Genomic DNA, 14,480 nt, shown 5'->3' on the forward strand with positions numbered 1-14,480 from the left:
AGATTCAGATTTCTTTATTAGTCCCCAAGGGGCAATTCAGTTTTACAGCCTACCCATCCAGTAAGGTTAAAAAACAAACAATCACACACACACACTCACAGCACAATATACACATTCACCTGCCAGTGACAGACCAGAGCATTGTGATACGAGACAGTTGTGTGATTATGAGGCAGAATTATTGATATCGGCCAAAATTTTCATATCGGTGCATCCCTAACTAATAGTCCCTAACTAACAGTCTTCATAATAACCTGTATCAAGAAAGTCTTATTAATTGCTGTATTTCGAAGGATTATGTTGCCAAAACCCTGTACCAGATCTTCTTGAAAGTGTCCTTGTCTCTTCACTCTTCTGACTCAAACACGGAGCACATCACAGTGAGTCCTTGTGCATTTCATGAACTTGTTGCCTATCTACTATTCAGCACACACACGCATCCACCGGTCTCTCTGGAGAGATAGCGTTCGGCTCGCATGCGCACTGGGAGGCTATAGCTGGTCAGACTGGTACTCGGAGACCTCCGAGAAGCTCTCGGACAGGCTGAGCGGAGGCTCCCGCTCGTCGCTGCACACGATCTCGAAGCGGCAGTGGCGAAACTCGATGGCAAACGTGCCCAGGTACGCCAGGAAGAACATGACCAGCGCCCACTGGGCCCGGGCCGCGTGCATGTGGAGCCGCTGAGCCATCAGAGCGAAATCTGGACACTGTGGTCAAGGCTGACGTGTGGAGAACCAATCAGATCTAGGAACGAGGACGGGCGAGCAGGGCTGGGGGATCACTCGTGTGTCGTAGGAAAGACCAGCTGACTTCCTCGTTATCTTCACTTGAGATGTTATCGTGATCTCGCCGTCTCGTTTGGACACAGCAAGTCAACACTACCTAACTGATCTACTGTTAAACTCATTTCTTACCCATGAAACCTGTTTGAAATCGAACTCCATATGAAATGTATGACAGATGTGTGTGATATATCACAAACAAAACCAATCAAATTGAATGTGTGTTATATGTGTGACCACAAAACCAGTCACATGGGTCAATTTTTTTTAAATTAAGATTATACATAATCTGAAAGCTGAATAAATAAGCTTTCCATTGATTTGGTTTGTTAGGACAATATTTGGTCGAGATACATCTATTAAAAATCTGGAATCTGAGGGAGCAAAAAAATCAAAACATTGAGAAAATCTCCTTTAAAGTTGTGCATTTATGTTCACGATTGTGCTGCATTCACTCACAAAAATACATGTTTTATATATTTACGGTAGGAGATGTACTAAATATCTTCATGGAACATGATCTTAATATCCTCATGATTTTTGCCATAAAAGAAAAATGGATAATTTTGACCCGTACGATGTATAGTTGCTATTGCCACAGATATACCCGTGCGGCTCCAGACTGGTGTGTGCTCCAGGGTCACGTGTAAGATCAGGTATAGTTGACTACAACAATAACTTCAAGCAGGTTTAGGGGGGGGGAGCTGGTTTGTTCAGTATTAGAGGGGTTTTAGACTAGATGGCTAGACTAGGACACCAACTATAACAATAACTACGTTTTAATAATAGTTCTAATGAGAATAGCAGATACAACGATAATGACAGGAATGATTTCGACGCTGTAATCACTTTCAGAACGATTTTTTTCCAGCGGATGAATGATAAAAACATTGACAGCCAATCAAAATCCTCCTGTGCTTGAGCATTTAAAGCGACAGACATCAAACCTGTGCTTACAGTGAACAGTGTCCACACACACACACACACACACACACACAATAACCTTCTCATATAGATACCGGTGTCTTTATAACGGGCCTTAGCCTGTTTTTTTCAGCAGGGTTCTCATTCATTTTCTGTGAATCATTGTTTTTTTGTTTTTTTCAGTGATTTGATTCATAAGTCTGATTCAGCGATTCTTTTGCTTCATCGTTCATAAGTGTTCAAGGATGTCCCTGCATGACTTTTTATGTACATTAAAATGTGTCACTAAAATAAAGGTAAATATTGTGATTTATTGCTGTGTTTTGCAGTATATTGATCTTGGGGAAAAGTTCACTTGTTAGTAGGCCTACTTATGGAAATAATATACTTTAAAATAATGTTTTTAAGTGCGAACAGAATGCTTTCTTGACATTTAACTGCATGTTAGTTGCAATTAAATTAAATAAGTATTAGTTTAATAATTTGACATTATTACAAAATGCACTTTTTTAAAGTGTACTTAAGTGTGTTCAGAAAGTCCTGAAATTGTCCTCTCTTTGTCTTTTAAGTGCAGTTTTTAAGTGTACTTTTCTTATTTGAAGTACAAGTGCACAATCAATTGCAACGAAGCGCACTTCACAAGGGTTGTGTGTATTCAATGAAAATTGTTGTTCTTCCTTCTTTAACTGGTATCAACTTTCAATGCCATAATTTCTTACATCATTTTGAACTGGTTGTTTGGAATGGCATTCTCAGATATTTCACAGCAGGATATATTGAATATCTATTCTGGCGTTATCACCCAGCCCTGTAATGTATAGTTCATCCAGCACAGTGTGTAGTTCAGTGAAGTAAGGTGTTAGTGTAGGGAAGAAGGATACAGAGCAGCATGCAGGAAGTGACCGCGCCGGACAACAGGAAGCGAGGGATTCCCGCGCGCTTGCCTTCGTTCCTCAGGTTGACCTTCAGGGTCATGAAAGACTGGACCCAGCAGAAGAGGGTTCCCAGGCCAAAGGTCATGGAGGTGCCGATATTATGCAGTTCCTCATCGTTGGACAGCTAGATCAAAAAGTGACACACAAAATAAGGTGTTTAGGTTAAAATAGTGATGAAGAATTATACAGAAATACTTAAGGAAACTAGAAACTTAATAATTAATTGCCATGTCAGTTGTTTTTTTTAGCTTGGACAACCTAACACAACACACACTGGGTACTTATGGATCAAATCCTCGGGATTTCATATTTACGAGTTGGGAAGTCGGAATTACAACTTTTCTACATAAAATTGAGAAGTTTTTTTAACTCTTCTTCTACAAAAAGATGAATGCAGAATGCGCATAAGCAGTGTGTTTTTTGTTTTTATTCACGAAGGTACTGTAAATTAAATCGTTACACTCTCTGACTGTAACAGTGCTATCACATTTTATATGAAACTTAGCTAGCTTTATTAATTTAATATCAGCATCTATTGCGTCCACCATATTTTCTCACTGACACGCCCACACTCAGAAACTCTGGGATGGAGAAAGTTCTTAGTTTCCGACTAATAATTACGACTTTGTGGTGGCGTTCATGTGCGTTCAGCTCGCAAATATGATCAATCCGACATGACCTGAACGCACCATTATATACACAGGGAGAGATAGATTAACAAGACACAGGTGAGAATGATGAGGGACTAATGAGGGGAACTACAAAACAGAAACAGGAAACTAAACCACACTGAGACGGTGTTTATATTAATGAAAACGAAGCTTTTTTGAAAACACACTCCAAAGTGGATACATTTAAAAACGCCGTTTTCACGTTGTAGTGTGGATTGTAAAACCGGTGGTATTTAAAAAACGATGACGTAAATTTAGTCATGTGACGCATTTGTACCAATAGATATTCATGTTTATACCAGTATTGTGTCTGTTATGTGCTATTCACTTTCACACAATTCTACATTGCACACTCTTCATATCACAGTCCTGCAAAGATGACAGAACATTTACTCACATTTGCTGTCCAGCGGCAAACCATGAGAGCAGAAGCGTTTTAGACCAAACACACAGTGACTGCGTGCGACCTGGACTGCATCAGTGGATGGTGAGAAATTGTACTAAATTAAATTATCCTGTCAGAAGAATTGCGCGATAACTTCATTATTTATTTTTCCATCTGAATCATCTCAGTGATCTTTTGTGGGGTTTTATACGCATGCGCAGTAAAGGTGAATTTAGCGTTTTCAGGCGTTTTTCAAAAGTTTCTCATCCGAACTGAAACATCCGAAAACGCCTGAAAACGCTAGTGTGGACGGAGAGCGTTTGTAAACGAAAATGCCATTTTCAAATGTCTCCGGATTAATGTAGACGTAGTGTAAATCAAACGTAGTTTACTACATGTAATCTGGATTACGTAATCAGATTTTAAAAAAAGATTAAAGGGATAGTTCACCCAAAAATGAAAATTATCCCATGATTTACTCACCCTCAAGCCATCCGAGGTGTATATGACGGGCCAATCCCAATTCTACCCCTTACCCCTTCACTTACCCCTTCCCCTCTGTTTTGCTCGTGCACGTGGAGGGGTAGGGCTGTCTCGATTCTCTTTTGGTTGGAGGGGAAGGGCTAGGGGGAAGGGCCAGATAGCCCTTCAAACGAAGATTTTTCGGGACCACACTTCAAACGAAGGGGTATGAGAAGTGTCACTGCATACACCGGCTACAGACGCAAAATGGCTGCCCAAGCAAAAAATTTGACCATAAATGTAAGAATTGTTGACTTTATTAAGTATTTTAACGACAAATAATGATTTGCTTTATGTTACATTCAATCTTGTGTTCATATTTACGGTCAGTTCCTCCAAAGAAACGTTTGTAAAAAAATCTCCTCTCCCCCGAACAAAGCACACAAGCTATTGGTGCGTTCAAGCCATCTCGTAAAGATCGTATTTATGAGTTGAACGCACATGAACGCCACACAATGTCGTATTTCACACAGTTTCACACAGTAAATAAATAAATAGGTCAAAATAGGACAAACATAGGTCTGTACCTCCAACGTGTTAATACAACACCACAGAAAACAAGTCCTGTGCATCTTGGAAGTTTGTGATAAACATCGGCGCATCTCCTGTGGCGTAGGCGACGACGTATAATGACGTGTAACGGTGTAGTAGTGGTGTCCCATTTCTTAGGGGAATATTTTCACCCCTACGCCTTGCCACTCTGTTTCAAGGGTCAAGGGGAAGGGGAAGGCGAAGGGTTAGGGGTAGACGAAGGGGAAAGGGGTAGAATTGGGATTGGGCCGACATTCTTTTAGACGAATACAATCTGAGTTATATTAAAAAATGTCCTGGCTCTTCCAAGCTTGATAATTGGGAGTGAATGAATGGGTGTCTTTCTTTGAAAGTCCATCAAAGCGAATGTATTCATGATTTAAGTGCTCGACACGGCTCCCCGGGGGATAATAAAAGCCTTCTGAAGTGAAGCGATGCGTTCGTGTAAGAAAAATGTCCTTATTTAAAACTTTACCAACTAAAATAACTAGCTTCCGGCAGACGGAAGAGCAACACTTGACCCGGCGCACAACGTGATGATGAACGCGTTTGCCCAGCGCTGTGTGCTTGAACCGCGAGAGGCGTCAATAGCCGTCATTACATTGTGCGTCAACTTCAAAGTACATTTTTCTTACACGAACGCATCAATCATCATTCACTCATCAATCAATGACACGTTCGGTGACTGTTCACTGCGTTACACGCGGGATTGAAACAGTGGCTACAAAGAAATCTCTAATGTTCATTTTGGTCACGGCTTGTCTTGAAAAACGAAGACAATTTGACGGCCGTCGTAGGACAGGTCACACTGCAGGACTGATAGTCAAATCTTCTGACACTGCCAGAATTTTGTCGGAGATAAAATTATCGCAGCGGTCATTAATCGGCTGTCGGTGAACACGTCAAACTAATGATCAAAGACTTCAGATTTTAGTGTGCACCCGGCTTAAGTGGTTCAATGTTATGGTTGCAAAAAAAAAGGCTATGATTCATACCTGGAAGTTTCCCACTAAAGTCATGCCGAAGCAGGCGAGCGAGAGCGCCACCAGACTGCCGACGTTCAGCCAGGGTTTCTGCACTCTCGGCTTCAGCTGCAGGTATCTCAGCACGCCCAGGATAAAGCCTGGACACCACACACACCTCACTACTGTCAGCTGTGTGCGTCTCACACACACATGCGATCTAATAACTACGGGTGCGTTTACACGACAGCGATGTACTAACAACAGAAAAGCTTTTCCTTTTTCCCAGACATCAAAACATGGATGTGGATCCACGAAAACGACTAAAAACGCTGTATTATTCATGCCAGGCCAGTAGATGGCGATAAAGAAACACGATAGTCCAGGGGTGTGACGATATATCGTGTCACAATATATCGCAGTACTAAAATGCAACAATATGTATCGTGATAGTGACTATGTATTGTGTATAGTTCACCCAAAATAAAAATGACTGAGGAAAAGTTTAAGTTTTCAGAGTTTTAGTGTCAGTACTACATTAAACTACTATATAATGTTGAATATAATGTATAATAATGCAATGGAGGAATATTTGTGGGTCCTGATAATGCCAAATGTCTGATGTTACCAGTAAAAGTGTCCTACATTATTTTAAATATATCTAGTCAGTGAAAGAGAACAAGTATATTCGTCTAAAATAATTATATTTTCAGCTTCATAATCATGAATATTGTTATTCTGGTGTGTCTATTGTCCTGTGCGTTGGGTTTCCGGCACCAAGTCCAACACTATTCATTTACACACAATATTAATCGACAGTCCATTTTTGGTTAACCTTTTATCATGTCTTGGAGTATCGCAATAATATCGCTATTCGCTACTATAGACTGAACACTTAACACACATGCGCATGACATTACTGTTCTCACAAATTCACGTTTTTGTAATTGACAAACTTGCACGTTTAAACTCGTTTTCAAAATGTGCGTTTTCAGGCCCCAAAACACCGTTGTCGTGTAAATGGACATGAAGTTTTCAGTTTTTAGTTGAAAACCGCGTCGTGTAAACGCCACCTGAACTGATGTTCACATGTTGTGATATAAAGCTGCTGGATTTTCGGCTGCAATTTCGGTGCTTAATTAATAATGATTGTATTAGTTGTAAGATCTTCAACTGCATGAAAAAGAAAAGAAAGAAAACCAACTGGTTTGGCAGAACCTGAGCAGCATTCATACCGACAAAGGCCGCCATGTTCATGACTTGACTGAACACGCAGCTGGCGGGAGGAGCGTTCCCTGCAATGCTAAACGGTATAAGAACTTCCATCAGGTCTCCAAACAAAGAAACAAATATGTGAGATATTGATAATAAAATGTTTAAAGATCTACCTGATATATGGAGGAGATTTTGATTCTGACCTCCTATGAACAGAAGACGGCATTAATATCATGATTCCTCAACGATTGGCGTGCAATAGACGTCGGTTTCTCTTACTTGTACTCTGAACTGAGTGGCGTGATTTTCTCATCCTCCACAGCGATGAAATACCTGTGCATGAATGACATATGATGTGTTATGTGAACAGCAGCTTGAATCGGTGACGTGGATTGGGTTTTGTGTACTCACACGACCCAGAGGCCGGCGGCTGTGAAGAGAGAGAACATCACGGGCAGGAACATCCATGGACTGCACTTCCTCATCATGAGCGTCTAAACCACCCTGCCGTGAGACAAACACAAACACAGGCTAACGTACACGCTAACTAATACAACACGCTTTGAGTGCAGAAAGTGTGTGCATTTCTTTAGCGAAATGTGATTTTTCTCCACAAAAATGAGAAAAATCTTCAATAAAAAGTAACAAACCAAACTAATCAGCCACGACAATCTGTGGGAATGAACTACTGATCTCGTAATTGAACAATATACTTGATTCAAATATGAAAGCAATATATTTTATTGCAAACTATTCAGATATAGCCTTGTGAAAAGAAGTGCGCTTAATTGTACAGTATGTGCACTTGTTCTTAAAGTCCCCCTGTGGTAAATCATTTCATCCCTTAAAACTCTTCTTTGATCACCAAAATTACATATTTAAATGTCTTTTCCTTGAAACATTGTTCATGTCTTAAAATATTTTGAATGTAACTCGACACCGTTGCATCATTTAGTATACTCGGTTCTATTAATATGCAAATGAGCCCCGCCTCCACTCACTCACTCAGCTCAGAGATCCACTGGTTGACGATCACACGTTGATCTGATTGGTTACAAGGTAGTGTGTGACGTCAGAAACACCAGCGATTTCACACCGTGTTTTTGAGACTGTCTTTGGTTCACTGCAGTTTTAAGCAGAAAATACTCAGCAATGCTGTCGACTTATGATCTACACATGGTTTTGTTTAAAGCAGATTAAAAACACCTCGTAGACATATAAACTACATTAAAAACTTGATTTTTACCACAGGGAGACTTTAAAAGTGATGGAAAGCATGCAAATAAGTGTCAACACAGGATGGCCGAGATTCATGGGAGTCGTTGCATTTCCACAGAAACTTCTCTGATTGGTGGATCTCTCTTCATGCATTATGGGTAATGAGGCTTTATTGCACTTTATTGTGATTAAGACAGGAATCAAACAACTCACCCGTCCCCAGATGTCTTCGAGATTGCCTGATGCGTCGACAGGTTTCAGTCTATAGAGAGACACAACAAAATTGCAGTCATTTCTCTTGCATGAACGCTTCCATAATCCAGTTATGGTTATTGATCAGTCATTGGTGTTTCCGTGGACAGCGCCTCGGTGCTGAATCAGGATTCACGTCTTCCCTGATCTCACATTCACAAATACAGCTGCAGACATCTTACTGATGGACTTACTCATACTATTAATGCAAAACTGGCGTGTCAAAACATTGCATTTCACGATACCTTGGTTTAAGGACAATAAATGGACAATACATTCAAAATCAAAGCATGACTATGTTCACTTTGAAGAGAAATACACAGCCTCGGTCAATTGTCTGAAACTGAATCTGATCGCTGGGCGGAAATAATACGAGACATTTATATCATAAAGCGAGTCCGTATTGTGTTCGCCATTCGCACGTCGCATAATAACGACTTTATTGTGACGGTGAGTATAAACCATACCTTGTAGACAGCGCACTCTTCTGTCGCGTCCAAACCCCGTGTCCTCTTCATTTCAGGAGGACTCTGAGACAGACATGTTTGGCTTCGGTGGTGTGTGCTGTGAGATGTGTGTGTGAAGGGTTTGGCTCTGTCAGTCTGATGTTTCTCACACAGACACTGCGCGCCATAGATGTGACGAGTAGTCGTGATCGATTCGCAAACGAGTCGTTCGTCTGAACCGGTTCTTTTTAGGGATTCATACGAACCGAATCGCAAAGCATCTGTACATAACTCCACAGCGGACACGGCGCTGCCGCAGAGTGGAAGAAAAGAATAGAATAGAATAGAATAGAATAGAATAGAATAGAATAGAATAGAATAGAATAGAATAGAAACAGGATCCCTAAAGATATGTGTAATCTGAATTTAAATAGGTGGTATGGGGTTTTCGTTAAAACGTAATAAAAATGGCATCGGTTTAAAGGTGACCCACAGTGGGTTTTTTAAAGTCACCGTCAAATCAAAATGGACAATTCAAATTTTTTATGGAATGTAATTTTTTATATATAAATTATTTATCTATGTATATCTAGCATATATGCATATGAATATGCATATTCAAACAAGTTTAAGTGTGGTTGTTTACGTTTTTGGTCCAATGAAAATGCTTGAACATCACATCTCTCTGTGTTAGTCATGTCATTGAAATAATGGCCACTAGGTGGCAGTGTTGTGTTGCAAATTGAACAAGTTGGAGTCTTGATCTTGTTCCCACTCAGGGTCGAGTGGCCTGACTCTGGGAGTCGAGACCACTCGATCCCATCATGATCTTGGTCTTGTTAATGCTAATGTTCCCAGATAAGACCACAGTCTATCTGCTGAATGCTAAATAATTACCTCAACAACTATTTGGAAATCTGCCATCATGATATTGTCATCATTCTCCAGGCATTGCGATTATCAGCCGCGGGCTGGGTTATGAATGCGATACGATTTGTACTCTTATTTCTTTCTTTCGCTTGTTATTTTTCTTTATTTCTTTCGTTTTGAATATACACTCAGGAGGATGTTGTGATTTTATGTGATTTTATAATATATAATATAATATAATATATATTATATTTTATATATATATATATTTGTTTATGTACAATTCACTTTTAAAAAGATCCAAATGTCTAACTTTCAAAATATTGAATATGTATAATTCACTTTTAAAAAGATCCATGTCTAACTTTCATTCATGAACATTACATGGACAATGATCTGTGTTTAGTAGAAGATTGCTGCCATCTACTGGAAAATAAACACTTTTATACTTAAAATAACATGAAATGTCGACTACAGCCACCAGACGGCTGCAGAGCATCACTCAAAGGCTCATGTGCCATTTCCACATCGGTATACATCTTTTCACAAGTTTTTAATTTAGATTTATGTTTAGACATTATAAAATCATTATTAAAACAATAAAAATTAGTATTTTTCAAAGATTAGTTTTTTTTAATTGAAGTTATATTTTTGCAATTACAACATTATTACAGTCAAACCTAAACATAGTGTTACACGTATTTTATGTGTGTTCTGTGTATGTTGTGTGTGTGTTCTCCATCATGGATGTTTTGTGGTGTCACTCCATCATTTCTGTGTGTGTTCTGCATCGTAGCTGATTTAGTTTTGACAAATTATGCAACAAAGAGCAACTAATGGCAGCCCATTTATCATTTCTTGTGATGTTGTTGTGTGTGTTTACTCCATCAGGGATGTGTTGTGCTTCCACCCCTTTATTTTTTGTGTGCTCTCTGCATTTAAACAGTTATTGGGACAACTTATGTAACAAAAAATAAATAAAAAAAATTGATGTCTCTGTGTGATTGTCTCTGTGGATCGGCTTTTTTCTCTTTTCTCTTTTTGTTTTTGTTTTTTTGTAGCACAACATAACCACAACCACAACATAAAGTCTCATGCCATTTAGATGAAGGGATTTTTTTTTAAAGTCATTTGAGGTCAAAAACAGCCCCGACCAGCGTATAAGGGTTAATATAAAACACTTTTAAGCAATGATAGGGGTGGCCGTGCACGCTTGAACTCCTATACTAAAACATGTCACGAGCATAGGTTTTGTGAGTATACTCACTAACCTGTGCTCGTGCCGTGTTTTAATATACTCACGTAACCTGTGCTCGTGCCTTGTTTTAATATACTCACTAACCTGTGCTCGTGCCTTGTTTTAATATACTCACTAACCTGTGCTCGTGCCGTGTTTTAATATACTCACTAACCTGTGCTCGTGCCGTGTTTTAATATACTCACTAACCTGTGCTCGTGCCGTGTTTTAATATACTCACGTAACCTGTGCTCGTGCCGCGTTTTAATATACTCACATAACCTGTGCTCGTGCCGTGTTTTAATATACGCACGTAACCTGTGCTCGTGCCGTGTTTTAATATACTCACGTAACCTGTGCTCGTGCCGCGTTTTAATATACTCACGTAACCTGTGCTCGTGCCGTGTTTTAATATACTCACATAACCTGTGCTCGTGCCGTGTTTTAATATACTCACGTAACCTGTGCTCGTGCCGCGTTTTAATATACTCACTAACCTGTGCTCGTGCCGTGTTTTAATATACTCACTAACATGTGCTCGTGCCGTGTTTTAATATACTCACGTAACCTGTGCTCGTGCCGTGTTTTAATATACTCACTAACCTGTGCTCGTGCCGTGTTTTAATATACTCACGTAACCTGTGCTCGTGCCGCGTTTTAATATACTCACTAACCTGTGCTCATGCCGTGTTTTAATATACTCACTAACCTGTGCTCGTGCCGTGTTTTAATATACTCACGTAACCTGTGCTCGTGCCGTGTTTTAATATACTCACTAACCTGTGCTCGTGCCGTGTTTTAATATACTCACGTAACCTGTGCTCGTGCCGTGTTTTAATATACTCACTAACATGTGCTCGTGCCGTGTTTTAATATACTCACGTAACCTGTGCTCGTGCCGTGTTTTAATATACTCACTAACCTGTGCTCATGCCGTGTTTTAATATACTCACGTAACCTGTGCTCGTGCCGTGTTTTAATATACTCACTAACATGTGCTCGTGCCGTGTTTTAATATACTCACGTAACCTGTGCTCGTGCCGTGTTTTAATATACTCACTAACCTGTGCTCGTGCCGTGTTTTAATATACTCACGTAACCTGTGCTCGTGCCGCGTTTTAATATACTCACTAACCTGTGCTCATGCCGTGTTTTAATATACTCACTAACCTGTGCTCGTGCCGTGTTTTAATATACTCACTAACCTGTGCTCGTGCCGCGTTTTAATATACTCACTAACCTGTGCTCATGCCGTGTTTTAATATACTCACTAACCTGTGCTCGTGCCGTGTTTTAATATACTCACTAACCTGTGCTCGTGCCGTGTTTTAATATACTCACGTAACCTGTGCTCATGCCGTGTTTTAATATACTCACGTAACCTGTGCTCGTGCCGTGTTTTAATATACTCACTAACCTGTGCTCATGCCGTGTTTTAATATACTCACTAACCTGTGCTCATGCCGTGTTTTAATATACTCACGTAACCTGTGCTCGTGCCGTGTTTTAATATACTCACGTAACCTGTGTTCATGCCGTGTTTTAATATACTCACGTAACCTGTGCTCATGCCGTGTTTTAATATACTCACATAACCTGTGCTCGTGCCGTGTTTTAATATACTCACGTAACCTGTGCTCGTGCCGTGTTTTAATATACTCACGTAACCTGTGCTCGTGCCGTGTTTTAATATACTCACATAACCTGTGCTCGTGCCGTGTTTTAATATACTCACGTAACCTGTGCTCGTGCCGTGTTTTAATATACTCACATAACCTGTGCTCGTGCCGTGTTTTAATATACTCACTAACCTGTGCTCGTGCCGTGTTTTAATATACTCACATAACCTGTGCTCGTGCCGTGTTTTAATATACTCACGTAACCTGTGCTCGTGCCGTGTTTTAATATACTCACATAACCTGTGCTCGTGCCGTGTTTTAATATACTCACGTAACCTGTGCTCGTGCCGTGTTTTAATATACTCACATAACCTGTGCTCGTGCCGTGTTTTAATATACTCACGTAACCTGTGCTCGTGCCGTGTTTTAATATACTCACATAACCTGTGCTCGTGCCGTGTTTTAATATACTCACGTAACCTGTGCTCATGCCGTGTTTTAATATACTCACATAACCTGTGCTCGTGCCGTGTTTTAATATACTCACGTAACCTGTGCTCGTGCCGTGTTTTAATATACTCACTAACCTGTGCTCATGCCGTGTTTTAATATACTCACTAACCTGTGCTCATGCCGTGTTTTAATATACTCACATAACCTGTGCTCGTGCCGTGTTTTAATATACTCACATAACCTGTGCTCGTGCCGTGTTTTAATATACTCACATAACCTGTGCTCGTGCCGTGTTTTAATATACTCACTAACCTGTGCTCATGCCGTGTTTTAATATACTCACATAACCTGTGCTCGTGCCGTGTTTTAATATACTCACGTAACCTGTGCTCATGCCGTGTTTTAATATACTCACTAACCTGTGCTCGTGCCGTGTTTTAATATACTCACGTAACCAGTGCTCGTGCCGTGTTTTAATATACTCACTAACCTGTGCTCGTGCCGTGTTTTAATATACTCACGTAACCTGTGCTCATGCCGTGTTTTAATATACTCACGTAACCTGTGCTCGTGCCGTGTTTTAATATACTCACTAACCTGTGCTCATGCCGTGTTTTAATATACTCACTAACCTGTGCTCATGCCGTGTTTTAATATACTCACTAACCTGTGCTCATGCCGTGTTTTAATATACTCACTAACCTGTGCTCATGCCGTGTTTTAATATACTCACGTAACCTGTGCTCGTGCCGTGTTTTAATATACTCACGTAACCTGTGCTCGTGCCGTGTTTTAATATACTCACGTAACCTGTGCTCGTGCCGTGTTTTAATATACTCACTAACCTGTGCTCGTGCCGTGTTTTAATATACTCACGTAACCTGTGCTCGTGCCGTGTTTTAATATACTCACGTAACCTGTGCTCGTGCCGTGTTTTAATATACTCACGTAACCTGTGCTCGTGCCGTGTTTTAATATACTCACGTAACCTGTGCTCATGCCGTGTTTTAATATACTCACATAACCTGTGCTCGTGCCGTGTTTTAATATACTCACGTAACCTGTGCTCGTGCCGTGTTTTAATATACTCACTAACCTGTGCTCATGCCGTGTTTTAATATACTCACGTAACCTGTGCTCGTGCCGTGTTTTAATATACTCACTAACCTGTGCTCGTGCCGTGTTTTAATATACTCACGTAACCTGTGCTCATGCCGTGTTTTAATATACTCACGTAACCTGTGCTCATGCCGTGTTTTAATATACTCACTAACCTGTGCTCGTGCCGTGTTTCAATATACTCACTAACCTGTGCTCGTGCCGTGTTTTAATATACTCACGTAACCTGTGCTCATGCCGTGTTTTAATATACTCACATAACCTGTGCTCGTGCCGTGTTTTAATATACTCACTAACCTGTGCTCGTGCCGTGTTTTAATATACTCACGTAACCTGTGC

The 14,480-nt window shown here is 40.3% G+C and overlaps 1 protein-coding gene across 2 annotated transcripts in view; it reads right to left on the minus strand.

Moving 5' to 3' along the window:
* The window catches only part of tmem150c (transmembrane protein 150C), an 18,381-nt gene continuing 3,901 nt past the window's right edge, over window positions 1-14,480 (minus strand). The window contains exons 1-9 of one of the 2 annotated variants that reach the window (XM_079600188.1): window positions 8,865-9,070; window positions 8,359-8,407; window positions 7,339-7,431; window positions 7,207-7,260; window positions 7,101-7,133; window positions 6,948-7,015; window positions 5,746-5,873; window positions 2,588-2,765; window positions 1-700 (exon numbers count right to left, since the gene is read on the minus strand). In XM_079600188.1, coding sequence (XP_079456314.1) covers window positions 492-700; window positions 2,588-2,765; window positions 5,746-5,873; window positions 6,948-7,015; window positions 7,101-7,133; window positions 7,207-7,260; window positions 7,339-7,415 — 747 coding nt within the window. In that variant the 5' untranslated portion in view covers window positions 7,416-7,431; window positions 8,359-8,407; window positions 8,865-9,070 and the 3' untranslated portion in view covers window positions 1-491. Of the gene's footprint in view, window positions 701-2,587; window positions 2,766-5,745; window positions 5,874-6,947; window positions 7,016-7,100; window positions 7,134-7,206; window positions 7,261-7,338; window positions 7,432-8,358; window positions 8,408-8,864; window positions 9,071-14,480 lie in introns of those variants that run through there. The other variant, XM_079600187.1, reaches the window with a different exon arrangement.

This window comes from Phoxinus phoxinus, assembly GCF_949152265.1.
Source record: "Phoxinus phoxinus genome assembly, chromosome: 23".
Lineage (NCBI taxonomy): Eukaryota > Metazoa > Chordata > Actinopteri > Cypriniformes > Leuciscidae > Phoxinus > Phoxinus phoxinus.